At 43.5% G+C, this 22,500-nt stretch overlaps 1 protein-coding gene across 17 annotated transcripts in view; it reads left to right on the top strand.

The window, feature by feature from the left end:
- Positions 1 to 22,500, top strand: part of LOC122245868 (TOX high mobility group box family member 4-A) — a 1,066,433-nt gene that overhangs the window by 860,370 nt on the left and 183,563 nt on the right. For 8 of the 17 annotated variants that reach the window (XM_086540812.1, XM_086540813.1, XM_086540807.1 and 5 more), the window contains one exon: positions 14,854 to 14,910. The exons of the other annotated variants lie outside the window; for them this stretch is intronic. Coding sequence is in view for 4 of the 8 variants with exons in the window: in XM_086540802.1 (XP_086396928.1) it covers positions 14,854 to 14,910 (57 nt within the window). In the remaining 4 variants the exon portion in view is untranslated. The remainder of the gene's footprint in view (positions 1 to 14,853; positions 14,911 to 22,500) is intronic. 17 annotated transcript variants of the gene reach the window in all.

Genomic DNA, 22,500 nt, shown 5'->3' with positions numbered 1-22,500 from the left:
AAATACTTCTCGCACAAGTTGGTGATGTTTAAGATAAGTGCTTGGGCTTTTTTCCTTTTATTTTTGTTTTTTATCTTACTCTATGAAATGGCGTGTGTTTATTAATTTGTATAATTTTTTAACCTGTTTTGCGAAGGATTTTTTTTTCTCCCCTTTTTTGAAGAGAGGGGGGTCTTGGATTTGAAGTGATCTATTTGTGAGAGAGAGAGAGAGAGAGAGAGAGAGAGAGAGAGAGAGAGAGAGAGAGAGAGAGAGAGAGAGAGAGAGAGAGAGAGAGAGAAGGTACTTTTCCATATCTAGATTGCTTTCCCCTTTCTCATATTCATCTTCTATTTCTTTCAGTCCCCCCCTTTCTCTCTTTGTCTTCTTCATTGGATGAATTTGCCTTTCTCTCTTCCCATTTCTTTAAATTGCGTTTTCTGTTCAGGTCCATTTGAATACTCCCCCTTTTCTCTCTCTCTCTCTCTTGCTCTCTCTCTCTCCTCCTCCTCATTTGCTTCCTCTTTCTCGTTTTCCTCCTTCAAATCTTCCTGTTTCCCTCCCCTTCTCTTTCTCTTCGTCATTCTTCCTTTCTTATCTTCATCTTTCTTCCTTTTCTTCCTCTTTCTTCTTCTCACCTAGAAGGTGAGAAAGAGATAGGGAGAGGAAGAGGGAGAGAGAGAGAAAGCGCATGTCAGAGATGGGATCAACTTGAGGATTTGTACTTTTGAAGCTTCCAGAAGGTGGAACAGACTTCCGGTGCAGAATTTTTCTCCTTCCTCAGATCTTGCAAATTGCACTACTTTCTCTTCTCTCTCTTTCCGCTTTTATCATCATTAACTTCATTTTCTTGACCTCTGCCTTTTCCCTTCCCCCTTCTTCTTCCTCTTCCTTCTGCTGATCCTCTTCCTTCACCACCATTACCACCACCACCTCCTCCTCCTTCCCCTCCTCTTTATTACTTATGATTCTAAGAATAATGCTACTAATGATATATTCCTCGCGGTTTTTCCTCTAATTCTCCCCCCCCCTCCTCCTCCTCCTCCTCCTCCTCCTCCTCCTCCTCCTCCTCCTCCTCCTCCCTTCCCCCTTTTCCTTCTCCTTCCCCCCTTCCCCCTTTTCCCCTTTCATCATACCCCAACCCCACCCCTTACCCCTCGCACTAGAATTTACTACATCCTCGATCATCGATTTTTCCGGAGGGGGGGTGGGGGCATTCGTATTACTGTGTATGTATGTATCTTTTATAGTTTTATTTAGAACTATTACTTTTCCCCCCCCCCCCCCCGCTTACTCTAGACAAATTTACTGATGAGGCTTTGCTTTCGTGATAGCTCAGTGCAGAGTTTTGATCGGCTTAGAGATTCGATTTGTTGGCAAACTTGTATACGGTTGAATCCGTCTTTAGTAAGCTTATAGGGATTGGAATCTTTTTCTGATGCAGTATTGGAGGATTGGATCTACTTTGTTGATCTTGTGGAGGATTGACTCAAATTCTGTTAAGCCTTTAGGAAATTGAATGCGCGCGGCTCTGAACTATCCGATGATGGAACCTACCTGTAAATGGCTTCAGGGAAAACGGGAAGTGCTAAATGGAGAATTCATGAGGGGAGACTAATACAGAAAGGGGGAAAAAAGGAAAAGAAAATAAATGAAAAGAGATAGGGAGGATGAGGAGAGGAGTTGATAGGGGAGGGGGGAAGAAAGAGGTTCTGTGTGTGTGTGTGTGTGTGTGTGTGTGTGTGTGTGTGTGTGTGTGTGTGTGTGTGTGTAAAACGATTCAGAAATTAAAGTGAAAATCAAATTTCTGAAAGCCGCAGTCACGTCCTAAGATATACAAAGAGATAGAAAAAAGCAAGAAAAAGCAGAATGATGATGATGAAAAAAGATGAAGAAAACGAAAGCGGAGAGAAACGAGATTGCTTTAGAACCGTCACGAGAAAGTTCCATGGGAGATGTCTGCTTGTGCTTGTTAGGTTAGGTGTTGCACGCCATATTAAAAGAGAGGGGAGAAGGGGAAGCGGGGGGGGGGACACAGTGAGACAAGGAAAAGAAAAAAAAAGTGAGAGAGAGAGAGAGAGAGAGAGAGGGGGGGGGGGCAGAGCAAGAGAGATGAAAATGAAAAGAGAGAGAAAGAGAAAGCATAAATTGATAATGAACACAGAGAGAGGGAGAGAGAATATATATAAATATATATATGAATATATAAATACTGTAAAACGAAGAGAGACGCGAAAAAAGAGAAAAAAGAAATAATTATCGATAAATGCAGAAATCAGACGAGAAAAGGGGGCAAAAATATGCAAATATTTTTAATAGCCACCAATTATCTGAAAGTAAACGAGGTTCGATGTGAATGGAAACACAAATTATGTTTCTTTTTTGTGTGGCGTTTCGAGAAGAAAAAGAATCGGGAGGAAGATGTGGGAATGGAATATGAAGAGGAGTGTTCTCTCCCTCCCTCCCTCCCTCGCTCGCACGTTCTCGGTTTTGTGTACACGCGCGCGCGCGCGCGCACACACACACACACACACACACACACACACACACACACACACACACACACACACACACACACACACACACACACACACACACACACACACACACATTCTTCCCCTCCCCCCCTTCTTTGTGATCGCTGACCCCCGCCCCCACCCTAACATTTCGCTTCCGTAATAGTCATGTTTAACATCCAGCAGACATATTAGATGTACACTTACCTTTGCCCGTGCCTTGCGCGCACTCGCACGTCGCTCAATTTCGTCCACAAATCTCTGTTTCTTCCTTGCAAGAGAGAGAGAGAGAGAGAGAGAGAGAGAGAGAGAGAGAGAGAGAGAGAGAGAGAGAGAGAGAGAGAGAGAGAGAGAGAGGGAGGGAGAGGATGAGGGGAAGGGGGGATATGCACACAAACATACAACAAAATTTCCATCCCTCACCGACCGACTATCTCTATTCATAACAAATGAATATGGAAACTAAAGAGCAAGAGTCGCGGAGTCAACTTTCACGACGAGAGACAGAGGGAGGGAGGGAGAGAGAGAGAGAGAGAGAGAGAGAGAGAGAGAGAGAGAGAGAGAGAGAGAGAGAGAGAGAGAGAGAGAGAGAGAGAGAGAGAGGGAGGGAGAGAGAGAGAGAGAGAGAGAGAGAGGGAGAGAGAGAGGGGGGAGAGGGAGAGGGAGAGAGAGGGAGAGGGAGAGGGAGGGAGGCAGAAAGAAGGAGGGAGAGAGAGAGAGAGGGAGGGAGAGAAAGAGAAAGAGAGAGAAAGAAAGAACACGAGAGCATTCGAACAAATCAGCTGACTTGAGACCCACTTCCGGTTTTCTTTTCCTTGACGTAGCAGAGTTTTTTTTTCGCGCTCCGTTTTCTTTTGTGTTGTGCCTGGGTAGGGGTAGAGAAGGGAGGGGGGTGTTGATTGATGGGTGAGAGAAGAAGGGAGGAGGGGGCAGGAGAGTGAGAAGGAAAGATTTTATGATGGGTGAGAGAAAAAGGGATGAGAGGGGGAGAGAGAAGGATGGAGATTAGGGGGGTCTAGGTATTAGAATTGAAGTTATATGTTTTTTTCTCTCTTTTTTTTGTAACGAGGGTAGCAATAAGGATCGAAGTTGCACGATTGAAGAGCTCCGTGTGGTTGAGGGCTTTCTCAGGATGTCCAATCTTGAGAATCAAAATTGAATTTATTACGTTCAATTGGCTTTGTTAAGACGAAGAGAGAGAGAGAGAGAGAGAGAGAGAGAGAGAGAGAGAGAGAGAGAGAGAGAGAGAGAGAGAGAGAGAGAGAGAGAGAGAGAGAGAGAGAGAGAGAGAGAGAGCGAGAGCGAGCAAGCATCAACACAAAACACGTTTTAAACGAGACATTCCCAGAATTTACTCAGCAAAATAATGCGATGGAAAAATATGGCGTCTGTATTCCCAAAAGGCTGCTACTATTTTCTTTGAAGCTGGTTGTAGCAGTTTTAAGAATTGTTCTTAGCGCCTTTGCAAATATCATCCCAAAATACCAATGATGTCAGTTGATGTTCTTGTTTGAGATTTATAGAGTATATTGCCCTCGACATCTTTTACTTATACATTTATTTGTTTTTTGTCCAAAAAGTCATTATGTATTCCCATTGTTTTTATATGACATGTTTAAATTTATAGACTAGATTGAGAAAATTGTTTTAATAGTATGATAGCCACCTAAAGTGCTTGTCAGAGTGACGGTATATACTCTTGGCGTTTTTTTCCCCAAAAAAGATTTCCAAACAAATTTCAAACCTTTTACAAGGTACAAGGAGCTGAATAACATGATTTTTTAGCCGTCCATCATCGCTGTGGTGCGTGACATGAGCAGGTGGTTGGTAGACAAGCAGTCAGCAGGCAGACAAGCAGGGAGGCACGTGTGTAGGAGTTCCCTTAAGGTGGCACCTACTGACTACTGCTTCCAAGGCGCTCGGAGATAAGCGCGAGTTGAAGACAGAATGGTTCTTGGCGGTGGATTAGGAAAGACAAGAACGATCACTTATCGGGGCTTGGTTTGTAGATTTTTTTTTTTAGGACGTTAGGGTTATTCACTTTGCTTTCCGCATAGTTTTGTCTTTTACTTGTAATAATTGTTATATATATATATATATATATATATATATATATATATATATATATATAAACATATATATACATATACATTTGCATTTACATTTACATTTACACCTACAAGTATTGTATTACCCACTCATTCAAATATAGATAATCTCCTAAAACAGCTCTGAAATCTCTCGTTAAAAAAGACAGTACAGCGATAAGCGAGCGAGAAAAATCATTTTTCCATTTTTCTAACCTCTCGTTGATAAGTACCCTCCGCGATATCTCTGCCTCCGCTTGATAAAAACTCGGTAAAACCCCCGATGATTGTTGCGTTTTTGTTGCCCGACGATGCTAAGCTGTATCGGTGACGCAATAAGCTTCTGATAATACAAAGGGATCAGTTTTTTTTTTTTTTTTTTTTTTATTTGTTCATTTGTGTATTTTAGTTTAATTTCATTAAGTTTGATTATTGTTCGTGTTCTGATTTGCCGGTCATAGTTATTAATTGTTTTTTTTTCTCTCTCTCGATAATGTTGTATTGTTATTGTAGTAATTTTTCGCTTATTGCAATCAACCGTCGTTAATATACATTTTACATTACGTTGATATATTTTACAAGTATGATGATGACGGTTCGCTGTTTTTTTTCCACTGTTGTTCATAATTGTCGAGAACTTTTGGCTGTCATTGCAAATCTTGAAAGTATGATAGGAGGAAAAAAAAGTACAATTTAGTGTCATGATATAAAACCCGCTTTCCCCTACTGTGACTAAGCACCTAGTTGCCGTCGGGATGGGGGCGGGTTGGGGGAGGGGAATGGGGAATGGGGAATGGGGGGGTAGGGGTTGAGGATATGAGGGGTGGGGTTGTGATAGATAGGATGGATAGGGATGTGAGGGGGTATGACAGGTGGGATGGATAGGGAGGGGGGGGGCAAGGCAAGTGGGGTTGTACGATTGTAGCATGACTGACTCGGATTTGATTTGGTTACTTATCATCATCTTACTAGTATTAGCATTATTATCCCCACCATCAACATCACCATCATCACTATCACCATCACCTTCATGCAAAGGTCACACTTCCGGCTCAGCTGTCGTATGCTCGGCGAAATCGCTCGCGGCGTCGACTGTCTTTATTTGCTTGCTTGCTTGCTTGCTTGAGGAGATTCCACAAGCAAGCCACCCGCCGCCATGTTGCTCCGAAGCCGTTAGCTCGTAGAAGCTGAGTCGTGGCGCTCGCTCGTTGCAACTGCCTCGTTCGCTCGTCCTGGTCGTCGGATTTGAAAATGGATGGATTTCAATTTTTGTTCGGACTTATTTACTGGCTTGTTTGCTTGCGAGTGGTGGTTGTGTGTGGTGTTGTGGTTGTTTTTTGTTTGGGTGAATTTTGTTCTTTTTAATGTTTTTTTTTTATTGTAAAGTTATTTTTGTTATTATTGTCATTATTGATATTATTATAATGATTATTATATTTGTTGATGTTATTGGCGTTCTAACTATTGGTATTATTGTAACAGCTATTATTATTATTGTTATTATTATTATTATTATTATTATTATTATTATTATTATTACCACTACTTCTAACATTACTACTAATACTACCAATACTATTACCACTAACACTACCACCACCACCACCATCATCATCACCATTACTATATTACTATGATGAGAATGATAGTGATAGCAATAATGCAAGTGATTAATCTCGTGGCTGTTTTGTGCCAATATCAGTATGAAATTAATTCTATTTCAATACCTTTCACTTACCTCCTCATGCATAAATGATTGTTTTGTTACAATTCTCATGACTGGATTTTATTTTTCATTTTGCCAACAGCACAATGATTATCATCACCACAACCATCATCGTCATTATAACCATCAATGATCGTTATTTTCATAATTATGATATTACTTCCATCACCATCATCACATTTTCTTAATGTGAAAATTAGCAATGCTATTTCCTGTACGCATCTGTACCAAGAGTGCACATGTGTATGTACATGTATTAACGCATGTTTATGAAAGAGAGAGCGAGAGAGAGAGAGAGAGAGAGAGAGAGAGAGAGAGAGAGAGAGAGAGAGAGAGAGAGAGAGAGAGAGAGAGAGAGAGAGAGAGAAAGGGAGAGAGAGAGAGAGAGAGATATAGCGGACTGTGCCGGGGCAATTCTCACCAGAGAACCTAACGTGTGATAAGATCCAATTTTAGATACGAGAGCTATTTAATTAATGGAAGCGTAGTGGAGAACCCCTCCCCCCCATCATCCTCCCCTCCTATTTTCCCCTCCCCTTTCCTTTCCTTCTCTTCATCTCTTTCCCCTCTCTCTATCTCTCTCATACCGCTTGCTCTTTTGTTTTCCTTCTCCCCTTTCTATTTTTATCTCCTATCTCTCTCTCTTTCTCTTCCTCCTCCTCTCGCTCTCCGTCTCCTTCTTCCCTTCCGTCCTTCCCTCCTTCCTTTCTTCCTTCCTTCCTTCCTTCCTTCCTTCCTTCCTTCCTTCCTTCCTTCCTTCCTTCCTTCTTTCACATTCCCTTCCCTATTATTCCCTCCTTCCTCCATACATTTTAATTTCCTATACCCCCTCCCCTCTCACATTTCCCTCCCCTGTTACCCTCTCTCATATTCCCTCCCTTACATAGTTGTATTTTATCACCGACGTAGAAGGAATAGGAGGATGCGAAGGAGAATGAGAAGAAATATGAAAGGAGTAGAAGAATGAGAAGAAAGATAATCTCAGCAGTGGAAGAGAAAAATGAGAAACGAGGAATGAGAAGAATAAAAAGAAATGCTGAAAGACAAGAAGAATGGGGAAAGCAATAAGGATTGAGATGATAAAAAAAGAATGAGGAGAAATAAGACAACACTCATTCTAAATAGAACTCACTGCACAACGCATTATTAGTGTAGAATTGTCGTTTTCGTCCGTGCGTGAGAGAGATTCGGTACAGTGGCAGCTCATGAGGCGTGGTGGGGGGTGGGGGAAGGAAGGAAGGAAAGAAAGAAGGAAGGGGAAGTGGGAGCGAGGAAGGGAAAAGAGGAGAGAAAGAAAGAAAGGTGGAGGTGGAAAGGGAGAATTAAAGGGGAGAGAGAGGGAAGGGAAGAAGAGGGGAGAAGTGGAATGAAGAAGGGAATGGGAGAAGAAAGATGGACCGGTGCGAGGACAGACTCGGGACTGAACCGGGAGCTAGAACCGGTACAGTCACATCCCGCCCGTCGCGTCATTTTCGTCTTTCCAGTAAATATATACGTATATATATTGTTGGGGGAAATTTTGATTTGGCTTACGAGAGATTAGATTAGTGTCGGGAAATGGCCAGGCGGATTCGCATTTAATTATTATTTTCTTTCTGTTTTTTTTTAATACTTTTTTATTTTTTATTTTTAGGAGGATTCGTTTGTCTGCCTTTATGTTGTGTAATTATTGTTATAAACATTTTTTTTTCAATTCGTAATATGATTACATTTGCTATTACATTTCAGGAATGATTCCCGTGCGGTAATGCATGAGAAGCCTTTGATGGATGGTATTATTTCACTGTGGGAGGGGATTCCCCCCCCTCTCACCCACATTCTCTCTCTCTCTCTCTCTCTCTCTCTCTCTCTCTCTCTCTCTCTCTCTCTCTCTCTCTCTCTCTCTCTCTCTCTCTCCGCTCGAGACGTCGGAGTTATGATATTTATCTTAAAATATTTTTTTTTTGCGTGTGTATGTGTATGTGTATGTGAGCATGTGAATGGATGAGTGAGTAATGAGTCCACCTGGTTTTAAGGAGTCTGGGTAGGGCCGTATGGGTGCGGTTGGGCGTGGGCGTAAGTGAGGGTGGAGGAGAGTCGTCGCAGCTGTCGGGCGATAGGTAGCTAGAGGAAAGGGGGGGGGGGCATAAAGTCCAAGTAGGAACGAAGAGCGAATCAAACACACACACACACACTCTCTCTCTCTCTCTCTCTCTCTCTCTCTCTCTCTCTCTCTCTCTCTCTCTCTCTCTCTCTCTCTCTCTCACTCACTCTATTTATCTATTTATCTATCTTGCTATCTATTTTTATACGTGTCTATCTATCTTGCTATCTATTTTTATACGTGTCTATCTATCTTGCTATCTATTTTTATACGTGTCTATCTATCTTGCTATCTATCAATCAATCAATCTATCTGTCTAGAGCGCAGCACCTCCGGATCACCAATGGAATGCAACAACAACAGAGCTAATAAGCGATGCATTATCCAACCGTTCGCTTAGATGGAGCGCCGAGCAACTACAACAAATTAAGTCTTCCTTTCGGGAAACAAGGGACACACGAGGAGGAGGAGGAGGAGGAGGAGGAGGAGGAGGAGGAGGAGGAGGAGGGGAGGAGGAGGGGGAGGAGGAAGAAGAAGAAGAAGAAGAAGAAGAAGAAGAAGAAGAAGAAGAAGAAGAAGAAGAAGAAGAAGAAGAAGAAGAAGGGGAGGAGAGGGATTAATGAAGGAAGTAGATAAGGATGAGGAAGTAGAGAAAGAGAGGGGAAAGGAGGAGGAAGATGGGGATGGGGGTGAGAGGAGGAAGAGGGGAAGTTGCAGAGGAAAGGTGAAAGGAATTAAACATCGTACGAATTATAAAAAGTATGACGAGAAGAAAAACGTGATAAAGTGAAGGAAAATGAATAGGAAATGGAGCAGAACAGAAGAGAAGGGAGGAAAGAAACCTTTAAAAAAATATGTATACCTTTCACTCGAGTTTGTTGATTTACATGATTGGAGTGTGAGGAGAAGCACGACGTCGCTTGCGGTGAGAGCGATCGTTTTGGAAATCTTTTTAAGAAAATTTTCTATTAGGAAAATGCACACACAGACATACACACACTTACACACACACACACACACACACACACACACATACATATATATATATATATATATATATATATATATATATATATATATATATATATAATTCTGGATCTCTTGAGTTATGCATCGTTATTATTTTTTGGGGGGGAAGGAAAAGTGGCACATTATTTTTTATGTGGAGAAAATTTGATTGATTGAAAGTTCGTGAAAGTTGAGGATGATTTATATATATATATATATATATATATATATATATATATATATATAAATATTTATATATATTTATATTTATATATATGTATATATATATAGTTTTCTATATGTATGTATATATATGATGTATAGTTTCCTTTCTTTTCCTTCTTTTATCTACTTCCTTTCCCCATAGCATCCTTCCATCTTTCTTTCCCTCCATTCATCCCCCCCACAACAGATGGCGCTGAATAAGCGATATTATAGTATATTAAGTCTTGTAACCCGACCCGACAGACGTTAACACCATCCTCATCACGCAAACATCAAACTTGTCTTATTGTTTAGTGTGTAATTAGGAAATGTGGGGAGGGGGAGGGGAGGGGCTAATGGCTAATGGCTAATGAGGTGATTTTGTCATTGGGTGACACAGGCTGATCTGTTGATAGTCTTTGGTGATTGTGTCGTTGTTTGAGGTTGTGGGTGATTGTACTGCAACGCGAAACAGTCTTTTTTGTCTCTTGGGCCCTTGGAATGTGTGGATTGTTGCGTTGTGTGGTCTTCGGTGATTGTGAGGCAGTTTGTTCTCTTGGTCTTTGGAACTTGGTGATTGTGTCGTTGTGTGAGACAATCGCCTCTCTCTCAGTGGTTAGTGACCTTTGTTAACGTTCCCGCGGCGACTACATTGCTCCTGTGACCTAATGGGTGTGATATTTTTTCCCTTTTGGTTCTGCCTTTGGTGTAGCTCGTCCCCCACTCCTTTTTTTTCTATTTTTCTTTTTTCCCTTTTTCCTTCTCTTGTATCTTGTCTCTGACTTTCTTTCGTAGCCGTCTCTCCTTCTCACCCCCCCCCCTCTCTCTCTCTCCCTCCCTCCCTCTCTCCCCCTCTCCCTCCCCCTCTCCCTCCCCCTCTCCCCCTCCCCCCCCCCTCCCCCCGTCCTTCTCGCTCTCTCTCTCTCTCTCTCTCTCTCTCTCTCTCTCTCTCTCTCTCTCTCTCTCTCTCTCTCTCTCTCTCTCTCTCTCTCTCTCTCTCTCTCTCTCTCCTTTTTCCGTCTCACCTGATGGCGCCATAATCAGGTAGAGTTGTTGACATGGAGATCGAGTATTTGCTTTGTAGCTTCCATGTTGTAGTGGCGGGATACAGGGTTTTAGTTGTACGCGAGGAGAGAAAACGGGAGGGCGAGGAAGAGAGGGAGATTGGAAAGGGAGGGAAGAGAGGGGGACAGGGAAAGGGAGGGAGAGAGGGGAGAATGGAAGGAAGGAGATAACGATATAGATGCTATAAACAAAAACAAAAAAAATATGTATACATATATATTTATATTTATATATAAAAGGTAGATAAAGAAGAGAGAGAGAGAGAGAGAGAGAGAGAGTGTGTGTGTGTGTGTGTGTGTGTGTGTGTGTGTGTGTGTGTGTGTGTGTGTGTGTGTGTGTGTGTGTGTGTGTGCTAGAGTACTAACCCTACTGTTAACTGGTACAGGTAATCGGTAATCTACTGGTGTTCCCCCTAAATACCTTTGGATATGGGGGGGGGGGGTAAGAAGGGTACCGATACTTCAAGGATGTTCCAGGTGAGACACTTAGGATTAAGCACACACACACACACACACACACACACACACACACACACACACACACACACACACACACACACACACACACACACACACACACACACACATACATATTCCGACATATCCGAAAGAGAAAATATGTATATGTGGAGGGGATTGTTTTTGTTGTAGTGCGTATAGTAGAAAGTGCGTGTAGGGGGGGTGAAGTTGGGGTCGCGGGGGGTAGGGAGCAAGGGGGGGGGGGGTTGTGAGAGGGCTGTATTCACTGTAGAGAACAAAGGGGAGAGTTGGCTTTATCAAGGCCGGCATGTTAGGCGGAGGGAAAACTACGTGGGGACCGAGATTGTTAATATCTATCTCGCTTTCTTTTTGTGATTGAATTGTATTCGCGTGTGTGTTCTCTCTTGGGGTTTGTGTCGATATTTTGTTGGTTATTCATATGTGTATATACATATATGTACACACACACACACACACACACACACACACACACACACACACACACACACACACACACACACACACACACACACACACACACACACACACACACATACACATACATACACACACACATACACACACACATACACACACAATGTGTGTGCATGAGTGTACGTGTGTGTATACATGTATGTGCATATGAATATATACTAATGCGTATTCCATGTATCTTTTATTTTCCAAGTGTTCTTGATTTTCTTCTCTTGATACTTTGCACTTTCAGAAAACACATCAAAGGTAACATGAATAGCTATAACTCTGAACATAACGGAAAGAAGATAAAAGAAGAAAAGGAAAAAAAAAATCACAAAAATATAAGGGAAAAGGTCCAAAAAAACGGAGGGAGGGAGGGTGAAGTAAGGAAAGGATAGGGTAGGGTGAGGCAAGAATAGGAAAACGGGTGGGGGGGGGGGGTAAGGATAAAAGGGTAGAAGCATGGGGGGTTGGGGGGAGGGGTTGAGGGGTGTGATACAGATGCATCCAATTTTTTCCTCTGTACACAATGGAGTTGCTGCTTCAGACTTGAGGGAAGTTTCTCCTCCTCGGATGTGACTCCCGGCTCACAACCGTCGCTTTCGAAGACTTACCGCGCCCGGAGAACAGAGGTACCGCGCGCTCAGATAACTGTCCAGGCGATAACGGTTATCATATGTTTTTCCTGCAAATAACAGCGGCGCGTGATTTGCGGTAAGTGGGGAGCGAGTGGGGTGGGTGTGGGGTGGGTTGGGGTTGGTTGGTACAGGGATGGGGATGTGGGGTTTTGAATGGGTGTACGTGGTGGTGATCGGAGGGGTGGTGGTGGGGGGTAGAGGTAAGGGTGAATTTTAATATTATATGGCTGTGGATGGTCGACTCGGAAATAAGTCAGAATATAAAAAGACAAAAAAATAGTATAGTTGTAAAAAAAAGTGTTTAATGTTTTTGGATCTTGCAGACGATGTAAATGACATCCATTTTTATTTAAATAAAATAGATTTTTTAAGCTACGGTAGATTTCCGTTCTGGATGACTCGAATAGATGTAGGAGTTACGGGAGAGTGATTTCCTTTCCGTATTTATATATTTACCTTTTTTTTCTTTGTTGTTTGAAAAGCAACCGGTAGAGTTTTTCATTAGCTTAATTACCGGGCGCAGTTGATGGCAACGCACGAGGATTTTGCCGATTCCGCTGCAATTGATCGGAATACTTTGTTGATGATTGCATTGGTCGTCGGTCTATCGTCTCTACTCGACTAGGGGGAGGGGGTGGGGGAGGGGGGGTAACGGTTCGAGCTTAAAAAGGGAAGAGGAGGGGGGGGGGGGTAAATCGTTTTATCGTTTGAATTCTGTATTTAATTTTGTATTTTAGATTCATATAACTAGCATCGTTGTTTGTGTACTGGGTCTTTATCATTAGTAGTATCATCGTTTATGGAAGTCTTTGCCACCACCTTCAGTATTTCTTTAAGATCTTCACTCTGCATTGTCAGAATCAGTATCATTAATTGAGTTGTCTGCAGTTTTATTACTCTATCGGGTGCAAGGTGTACATCACACACACACACACACACACACACACACACACACACACACACACACACACACACACACACACACACACACAAAACCTATAGGTGTTTCCAGCTTTGAACGCGGGCGCCCCTCGCATTGTGGCTAAACCGGAACCCGGCGAGTAATTATGCAGCTTTGCAATAAACGGAACCGAATTGCATATCCCTGTTCGATAATTAAGCATCTTCCTCTGATAATTACCATAGATTTAATCGCCAGTGTCCTGCGCTGTCTATATTAAAGGGTGGTCAGTATTTGGTCTCCTTGCTGACTGGCTCCCTTGGCATAATGGGGCGTGTTGCGTTGAGCGCGTTGAACGATTGCCTGCGTTGCTATGCGTTGAGCGTGCGTGCGGGCGGCGGGGCGGGCGTGTCGTGTGTTAGACACGGCGGTTCCTATAGACTGTGGTGCGCTTGCGTAAAGATATCCGAGAGAGAGAGAGAGAGAGAGAGAGAGAGAGAGAGAGAGAGAGAGAGAGAGAGAGAGAGAGAGAGAGAGAGAGAGAGAGAGCCCGAGCATATTGCCAAACAATCTATATATTGCAAGCCTCGGATATCCAGTTTCTTGTTCCTCCTCCTCACAGCAGAAGATAATCTCGGCGGCCGTCATTCCTTTGGCACTTAAAGTAATTGATTTTCGTCTTATAATTGCCCTGCATTTGCATATCTGCATGATGGCGCTAATACTCTGCATCATCTTGCCTGACACTTATTATTTTACGGGGGATTATGGCTTAATTAACTTCGCTCATTGGTTGGATAATTAATGTTTATATAAATTCAAAAGGTGTGTAATTTTTGATGAGGAACAAACGCCTAATTGCAATTGAACTGCAAGCCAATCACTTGTCGATCGGGCGATTGGCTGTGATTGCAGAACCTTTTCATTGCAGAGCACGTAGTCTTTGGCAAGCCCTTTTTGCAGGATAGTTATGCTTTGGATCATTATCACAGAGCTGATAATGATGGCAGTGCAGATGATGGTGGAAAAAAAATGGTGGAAAACTTGCATGCGCAAAGGCGCGTAAACGAAGAGTTTTGATAAAGGACGAAAAACGGAGATTAGAATGGGTAAAGAAAAAATAAGATAAGTGCATATATTGTTAAAGATATATTTTTTTTTATTGTAATTTTAATACGCTCATTTTATTCTTGAATTTTGTTTTTGATTAAAGCAATAGTACTGAGGAATGAGATGAGTTTGAATTATCGTGTTTCGAGGGTATAGGGAGGGGAGGGGGGGGGTAGGAATTGCAGGAGATGGAATTCCTAGCATTACGTTGCGTGCGTGCGTGAACGAACTGCTAACCCGTTGAACCCCCAAGCGGTGGAAATTGTGAGGTTATAAGTGAGTGAGTGAGTGAGTGAGTAAACGAGTAGGCGGATGGGTGAATAATCAGTGTATTAAACAGAGAAATATTCGCTACAGTTATTAGAGTCTGTGTATGTATGTATATATGTATGTATGTGTGTATGTGGCGTCAATTGTACATGTGTGGGAGTTTGCAGGTAGATGGATAAACAATACATATGTTTAAGGAACGGGTAGGGCGTTTACAATGCTTTGTGATTATTTATGTGCATTTACTTGAGTATATACCTATTGCGGATGAATTTTCTTGCCTTTTAAACACATTCCATTCTTATTCCAGGTATGCGGTGAAGACGACTCCAGAAGAGCTGGGATAAACACAACATACAGTAAAAAGGTATTTTGAGAGGTCGACAGACACACACACAAGTCAGGCCAAGACAGATATACAGAGAGATGTAGGAATGCGAAACCAAAGTAATAGACGAGAAGGAGAGGGAGAGAGAAGGTGAGAAGGGGTGAAGGAGAAAAAGAGTAGGGGAGAGAGAGTGAAGGAGAGAAAGAGAGTAGGAGAAAGAGAGAGAGAGAGAAGGCGAGAAGAAGAGAAAGAGAAGAGAGTAGAGAAGGAGGGAAACAAAAAAGCAAAACACAAAAAAGGGAAAAAGATAAAGAAAAGAAAATCAGAACCCCAACCTGTTCAACAATATTCCCAGCTCCTGTTAGGAATCAACTCGGGCAGCGGATCGTACGTGTGTGTGTGTGTGTGTGTGTGTGTGTGTGTGTGTCTGGCTCTGGCTCTGTTTGTCTGTCTGTTTGTCTGTTGCCTCTCCCTCGATTCCCCTCAACCGCGCTCCGGCCAAGAATACTAACCGGGTGTCTAACATGATTACGACCGAGGGGATATACGTGGATTTTTGTAGTGAGGGCAGGCCGCTGAAAGAACTACGTGATGGATGGATAGATGGGTAGTGGATAGGTTGATTGGTTGGTTGGTTGGTTGGTTGGTTGAATGGTTGGATAGACAGAGTAGATGGGTAGCTTTTGGGTGAGGTGGATGAATCGATGGGTAGATGGATGAGCGTGAATAGATTGGTAGGTATACTGATGGATTGACTGAGAGATCGATGTATAAGTAGCCCCCTGTCTCTTCATGTCAATTAGTCTATTTCTCTTACCATAACGCTTTCCTTCCTTCCCTCTTTCCCTTCACTCCCCTCCCCCCCCCCTTCTCTTTCTTTCTCTTTCTTTCTCGCACTTCCTTTTTTTCCTCTTCCGGTTAGTCTCTCACCTTTCGCCTACTATCCTCCCTCCCTCTCTCCGCCTGTTTCTCTCTCCCTTCTCTCTGTTACCATCTCCCTCCCTTCCTCCTCCCTCCTCCCTTCTTCCCCATCCTTCCACCTCCCTTCCTCCTTCCCCTCCCTCCCCTCCCTCCCCTTCCCTCTCTTCCCTCCTCCCCCCTCCCCTCCTCCCCTCCTTCCCTCCTTCCCTCCTTCCCTCCTTCCCTTCCCCTCCCTGTCTTCCCTCCTCCCTCCCTCCCTACCCTTGCTCCCCCCCCCCTTCTCCCCCACCCCCACCCAAGCTCACCCTATCTTCGAGTCCTTTTATCATAAGTGACGGCTTTTGACGAGCTAAGGGACGGTATGCAAATCTTTGCCTCGGATAACATCACTCGTTTTTTTTTCTTACTTTTACGTCGGCGAAAGAGTAAGAGAGTGTGAGTGAGAGTGTGAGTGTGAGTGAGGGTGAGAGTGAGGGTGAGAAAGATAGAGAATGAATGAGTGAGTGAGTGAAAGAGGGAAGGAAAGAATGTATATGAATTTTTAAAACGGATCATTACTTCTTTTTTTATAAGTTGGAGGGGGGGGGGGGCAGTTGCTTGCATTCGTTCTTCGTTTAACTATACTTTTGGGGATTCGAGAGGGGGAGGGGGGAGGGGAAAGAGGGGAAAGGAGAGAAGGCTAGAATAAATTTAAAATGAGGCGACTTCCTCTGGAATGAGGGCATTTTGTATCCTCAACCCCCCTCCCCCATCCCCCAAAACCACTACCATCTCACTCCTCATTCCGTATTTTTTCTTTTCTTCTTTGTTTTGATATTGTTACAGATGGCATGCAAAGATGGTGTCCTTTGTCTTCGTAGCTGCGGCAACGAAGAGTGTATTTGCGTGTATTGTAATTAGTGTTATTCTTTTGTTGTTCGTATTTTCCTTGTTTTATCTCGCCCCCTCCCCCCACACCTCTTTCATTTGTTCTCTTGCTTGCTCTTGCTATTAATTTTCTCCCTCCCTCAACATATACATAAATATTTACACATCAAGAAAGTAAACACACATCGTCTTTCCAAATTTGCTAAGAGAATCCCTCTTCTTTTTTTTCTTCTCTTCTCTTCCCTTCCCTTTATTCCTGCGAGACGATACCCGCCCCTACAGCCTCCGGGCGTAAGGGCCACAATGGCAGACAAAGCTCGAGAGAGGGAATGACTCAAATTCATTTCGAGATTTCCTTGGCAGGCGCTTCTGCCTATTCACGACGCCCACTTTGGTACATGTGATATTAATATGTAGATTACATACTGTTATTATAAAAAGGAGGGGATGGTTAGGGAGGAAGGGGGTGGTTTGGATTTTCCTCTTTCCCCTTCTCTTCCCCATCTCTCTACATCTCTTTTCTATCTCTTCCCCCCATCTCTCTCCATCTCTTCCCGCATCTTCTCCATATCTTCCCCCGTCTCTCTCTATCTCTTCCCCGACTCTCCTCGTCCTCCTCCCCACTCCCCCACTCTCCTCCGTCTCCCCTCTAGGCTTGGTGACAGCTGGTAGTGGCTGTAAGCTTGGTAAGATCTGAAGATGAATGTCTGCCGACTGGCTATCGTACATTTTTGCACACATGCACTCACTCACTCAGTAACCACTTGTCTCAATGAGCTTGTCAAAGTCAAAAGTCACCCCCTCTCTCTCTCTCTCTCTCTCTCTCTCTCTCTCTCTCTCTCTCTCTCTCTCTCTCTCTCTCTCTCTCTCTCTCTCTCTCTCTCTCTCTCTCTCTCTCTCTCTTTCTCTCTCTCCTTCTCTCTTTCTCCCCCCCCCCCTCTCTCTCTCTCTCTCTCTCTCTCTCTCTCTCTCTCTCTCTCTCTCTCTCTCTCTCTCTCTCTCTCTCTCTCTCTCTCTCTCTCTCTCTCTCTCTCTCTCTTTCTCTCTTTCTCTTTCTCTCTTTCTCCCCCCCCCCCTCTCTCTCTTTCTCTCTCTCTCTTTCTCTTTCTCTCTTTCTCTCCCCCCCCCCCCCTCTCTCTCTCTCTCTCTCTCTCTCTCTCTCTCTCTCTCTCTCTCTCTCTCTCTCTTTCTCCCCCCCTCTCCCCCCTCTCTCTCTTTCTCTTTCTCTTTCTCTCTTTTCCTCTCTTTTCTCCCCCCCCCCCCCTCTCTCTCTCTCTCTCTCTCTCTCTCTCTCTCTCTCTCTCTCTCTCTCTCTCTCTCTCTCTCTCTCTCTCTCTCTCTCTCTCTCTCTCTCTCTCTCTCTTTCTCTCCCCCCCCCTCTCTCACTCTCACTCTCACTCTCACTCTCACTCTCACTCTCACTCTCACTCTCACTCTCTCTCACTCTCCAGAGTTTCTTGCAATAATCTCGAGAGAAGTACCCCCTTTATTTCCTCCATTTTTTCCCGAGAAAAAGTGAAGCTACTTGTTTTTATGTAACTCTTTTCAAGGAAAACGCATTTCGTGCTGTATCATTTCCATGTTTATACCCTTAAATGTAAAACATTGCGATACGCCTTCGAGCAATATGAAATGCATGTGAAATCATGAAAAATGAAATGGAGAAAAAAAATGAATGAATGATGGAAAAAAGAAAGGGAAGATTGATAGCTGCTGCGTACCAATGCCAGAAGAGAGGGTGGGAGAGAAGGGGGAGTGAAGGGTGGGGGGGAGTGGAAATAATTGAAATTTCTTGTTGATAACCTCCTTCTTTATAAGCATTTTCACGTCGTTGTAATGCCTTGAAAATTGGAAAGTTAAAGCCAATCGGGGTAATGGTTCCATAGCCGCGTGAATACCAAGTAAGTAACCTCGGTAACCACCCCCTTCGCTGCCACCAAATGCCTTCTCTGCCAACGCGTGCCAACAGTTGTAGAGATGGAGGTAGGCTTGGGCAGGGGTGGAAGAAGAAGGTAAGGAGGAGGAGGAGGAGGAGGAGGAGGAGGAGGAGGAGGAGGAGGAGGAGGAGGAGGAGGAGGAGGAGGAGGAGGAGGAGATGTTCACCTCGGAGGAGGAGATGTTCACCTCGGAGGAAAGAGAATCGGATGGATAGATATAAGTTCGGATATTTTGCATTCGTTAGGGAAAGGGCGGGGTGGAGGGGGGAGGGGGAGGGAAGGTCATAAGGGTACGGCAAGGAGGGGTAGTTAAAAAGGTAGATCATGTTTATAACTAGATTTCATTTTAGACGTAGAAACGCAGCCCACGTTTTCCGAAAGGGTTAAAGTTCGTGAAAACCTCCCCATTCAATCCTACCCCCACTCCTTCCCTCCTTCCTTCGCTCCCTCCCCCCTTCCCTCCTTCCTTCGCTCCCTCCCTCCCCCCTCCCCCTCCCTCTCACCTTCTCTCCCTCCCTCTCACCCTCTCTCCCTCCCTCTCACCCTCTCTCCCTTCCTCTCACCCTCTCTCCCTCCCTCTCACCCTCTCTCCCTTCCTCTCACCCTCTCTCCCTCTCCCTCCCGCTCCTTCCCTTTCCGGTCCCATAACTCCAAGACTCTCCTCGGACACTCGTAAGAAGGTGTCCCTCCCGATCGGCCTCTCCCGAAAGCGGAAGACGAAGCGAATCCGGAAGACGATTGAAGGACGTGATGTTTATCCGACGTTACACGGTCTGGGTGTGTCGTCTCGGAACACGTCTGGCAACATTGGCGAGTTCAAACAACGATGCTAGGATTTGTCTGGCAACGCTGCTGTCGGAGGTCCGACGGCGGCGACGGCGGGCGGCGTGGGGCTGGTAACGCTGAAGCCGCTGCTGTTGCTTGCTTTGGAGGCTGCGCGCTCCTCTTACATTGCTAGTTGAAGCTGTGATGATGGGTGCTGTATAGATATCACGCACGCATATATATATATATATATATATATATATATATATATATATATATATATATATATATATATATATATTTATATTTATATTTATATGTATATTTTATATATATATATATGTATATATATGTATATATATATATGTATATATATGTATATATATGCATATATGTATGTATAATATATGTATACATACATATGTATATGTATGTATGTATGCATATATGCATGTATAATATATGTATGCATACATGCATATATATATATATATATATATATATATATATATATATATATATATATATATATATATAATTATGTATGTATATATGTATATATATGTATATGTATATGCGTGTATGCGTATATGTATATACATATAGATAGATAGACAGATTCATATATAGATAAAAGCATGTCTGTATGTATGTTTTTATCTAATTTTGTATATGCCGATGTTGAGCAACGATGGCGCAAGCGACCCCGGTCCATAACAACTTGGGCTTCTGCAGGAACTGGGATAATGAATGGTGTACCGGTACACCGCGGCGTACCGGGAAGCACAAGCCCGATATAACTCAGTCGAGGCAATGATAGTGATGATAATGCTGAACCGGAAATTGTTTTTCGGTAATGTACCAGAGTCAAAATAATGACAGTGCTGAGATTAAATTCCCGGCGCGCTGTAACTTATTTACCGTACTGTACCGGAGATCAAAGTCAAAACGCTGTACCCGCAATTCATACTGCGCCGAGATTCTTAATTAAAAATGTTGTATGACAAGAAAAAGGAAAGGAACAAAATTAATATCGCTCTCTCGTTCGGCCAATTTTTGTAAAGAGATATTCTGGTCCGATTTAACGACGCACTTATTCTCAATAGCATTTTTTTTATGGCGGGGAATCATTGATTTATTTAGATGAATTTAACTTGTATTGATGATTTTGCCTACCGGAATGCAATCCCCATTCCTTGACATCGAATCTAATTGATTCGGATGTGTAATTAAAAGTGGTAGCTCAGCGTGTGTGTTTACGTTTCTAGCATTTTGTTTTTCGTTTTTTTCCGTTTCGTTTTTCCCTTCAATCCGAAACGAAACAAGACTTTTAATGAAATTTAATGAAGGGTAATTCAAAATATGTGTCTTTGTGTGAATTGAATGGGAACGAGATGAAATGTGTTCAACAAACGGTTTTCAAAGACCTCTTTCATGGAATGACATTTGCAATTACAAGATTTCTTTTAACTCTACTCCGGCTCTCCCCGGCGACTGGGATTTTGAGCCGAATTACATCACGGCATATTGTTGGAAATTGCGTGCATTCAAAAGAAACGTTGCGAATATGAACAGGTTTAATTTTGGATGCAAATTGATTTCAGGTGATGAAACAGCAGCCGAAGAATTTTCCAAAAAGTTTTGTACGCGATCCAATTCACCAACGATTGTCTTGGGACTCGTGTTACGGTGGATTTCGTAACGTCCGTGGTGACGGGAACTCTTCGTGTTATCCGGGGTGAGGTCTGAGATGTCGCCAGCATCCGCCAGGACATCATCTCGCTGGCCTGTCTGTTTCATTTTTTTAAAAATCTTCGTTCGCTCAGCCTCCCGTTTCACTCGTGTTGATGTGAGCATTAGATTGCGTATTTATAAACATTCGTCGGCGGCAACTGCGCGTCGCCCCAACGTGGGGAGCGCCCGAAACAATTTTTGCCTGTGAGCGAATTATTCCGAATGTATGTATCACATTCTAGGGTTGCGTCATTTATCCAGTAATGAAAAAAATGTTGGTATGTGTGTGTATGTGCATGTATGTGTGGGTGCGTGTGTGTGTTTGTGTGTGTGGATATACATATACGCTTTTGTGAGATATTGAGCATATGGTAAAATGGTGGATGCCAGCGTAAGTAATGCGAGGGCGGGTATGGTATGGGAGGGGATTTATTTGTGCGTTTGCAGGTGTGTGTATGTGTGTCTGTGTCTGTCTGTCTGTGAGTGATTGTTTGTGTCTGTTATGCCTTTTTGTCTGTCTGGTTACTGCGACCAAGGAACCTGTTCGCATTGCTGACAGGTGGAATGTATCGGTCAGTGGTCGTGCAGTTGTTGCTCACGCGGCTTGATGTTAGAGGAGAGTAGATTCATCTGATATTGTCATGCCTCTGAAGGTACCGCGCCGTGGTTGTTTGTCCGTGTGTGCGTATGTTCGGAGTGTATTTCCCATGCTGTGGCACCATTTATATGCATATGCAGTCTCCCCCCACACCCCAATTTATGCATATTACAACAAAGCAAGAGACCTCACTGTGACAAAAAAAAAAAAAAAAAAAAAAAAAACGAAGCATAGTAAAATTGACTTTAATTCATATCGCCCCGGAAGCTGCAGGTGCATCGTGAGGAACATATACGCTTGTGCACCTGTCGGGTCGTTACAGCTGCCCCGCCCAGTCCCGTCAGACGAATGTTGCAGTCGTTTTAGTTCCTTTTAGCATCGAGGTCATGGCATCGACCTCATCCGCGCAAGTATTACAAGTCTTCGACGCGTTTCATACCGGCGTCTTGGATGCCGTCCAAACAGGTGTCCCGAACGTTGGACACTTGCCAAGCAGACACCTTTTTGGCACCTGCGTGGACACTCAAGCGTTGGAAGAAGGAAGAGAAAGGGAAAATGATGAATGACGAAAATAAAGGAATGAATTAGAAGGGATAAAAGGAAAACAGAAGAACGAGAGCAAGAGAGGAAGACCGAGAGCAAGAGCGAGAGAGTAAGAGTAAGAGTAAGAGTAAGAGAAAGGGAGAGCGAGAGAGCGAGTGAGCGACTGACGCCGGGAGGGATCGTGAATAACCGCAGTCGTTGAGAACATATAAGGGACAAAAGACAGAAAGATAAGAAACATTGTAGCCGAACAAACTCCCGCCG

Source organism: Penaeus japonicus, unplaced genomic scaffold (genome assembly GCF_977035675.1).
Source record: "Penaeus japonicus unplaced genomic scaffold, GWHDUDI00000001_assembly GWHDUDI00000010, whole genome shotgun sequence".
NCBI classification, from domain to species: Eukaryota; Metazoa; Arthropoda; class Malacostraca; order Decapoda; family Penaeidae; genus Penaeus; species Penaeus japonicus.
The sequence above is the reverse complement of the archived record's forward strand: the minus strand, read 5'-3'. Positions and strand labels throughout refer to the sequence as shown.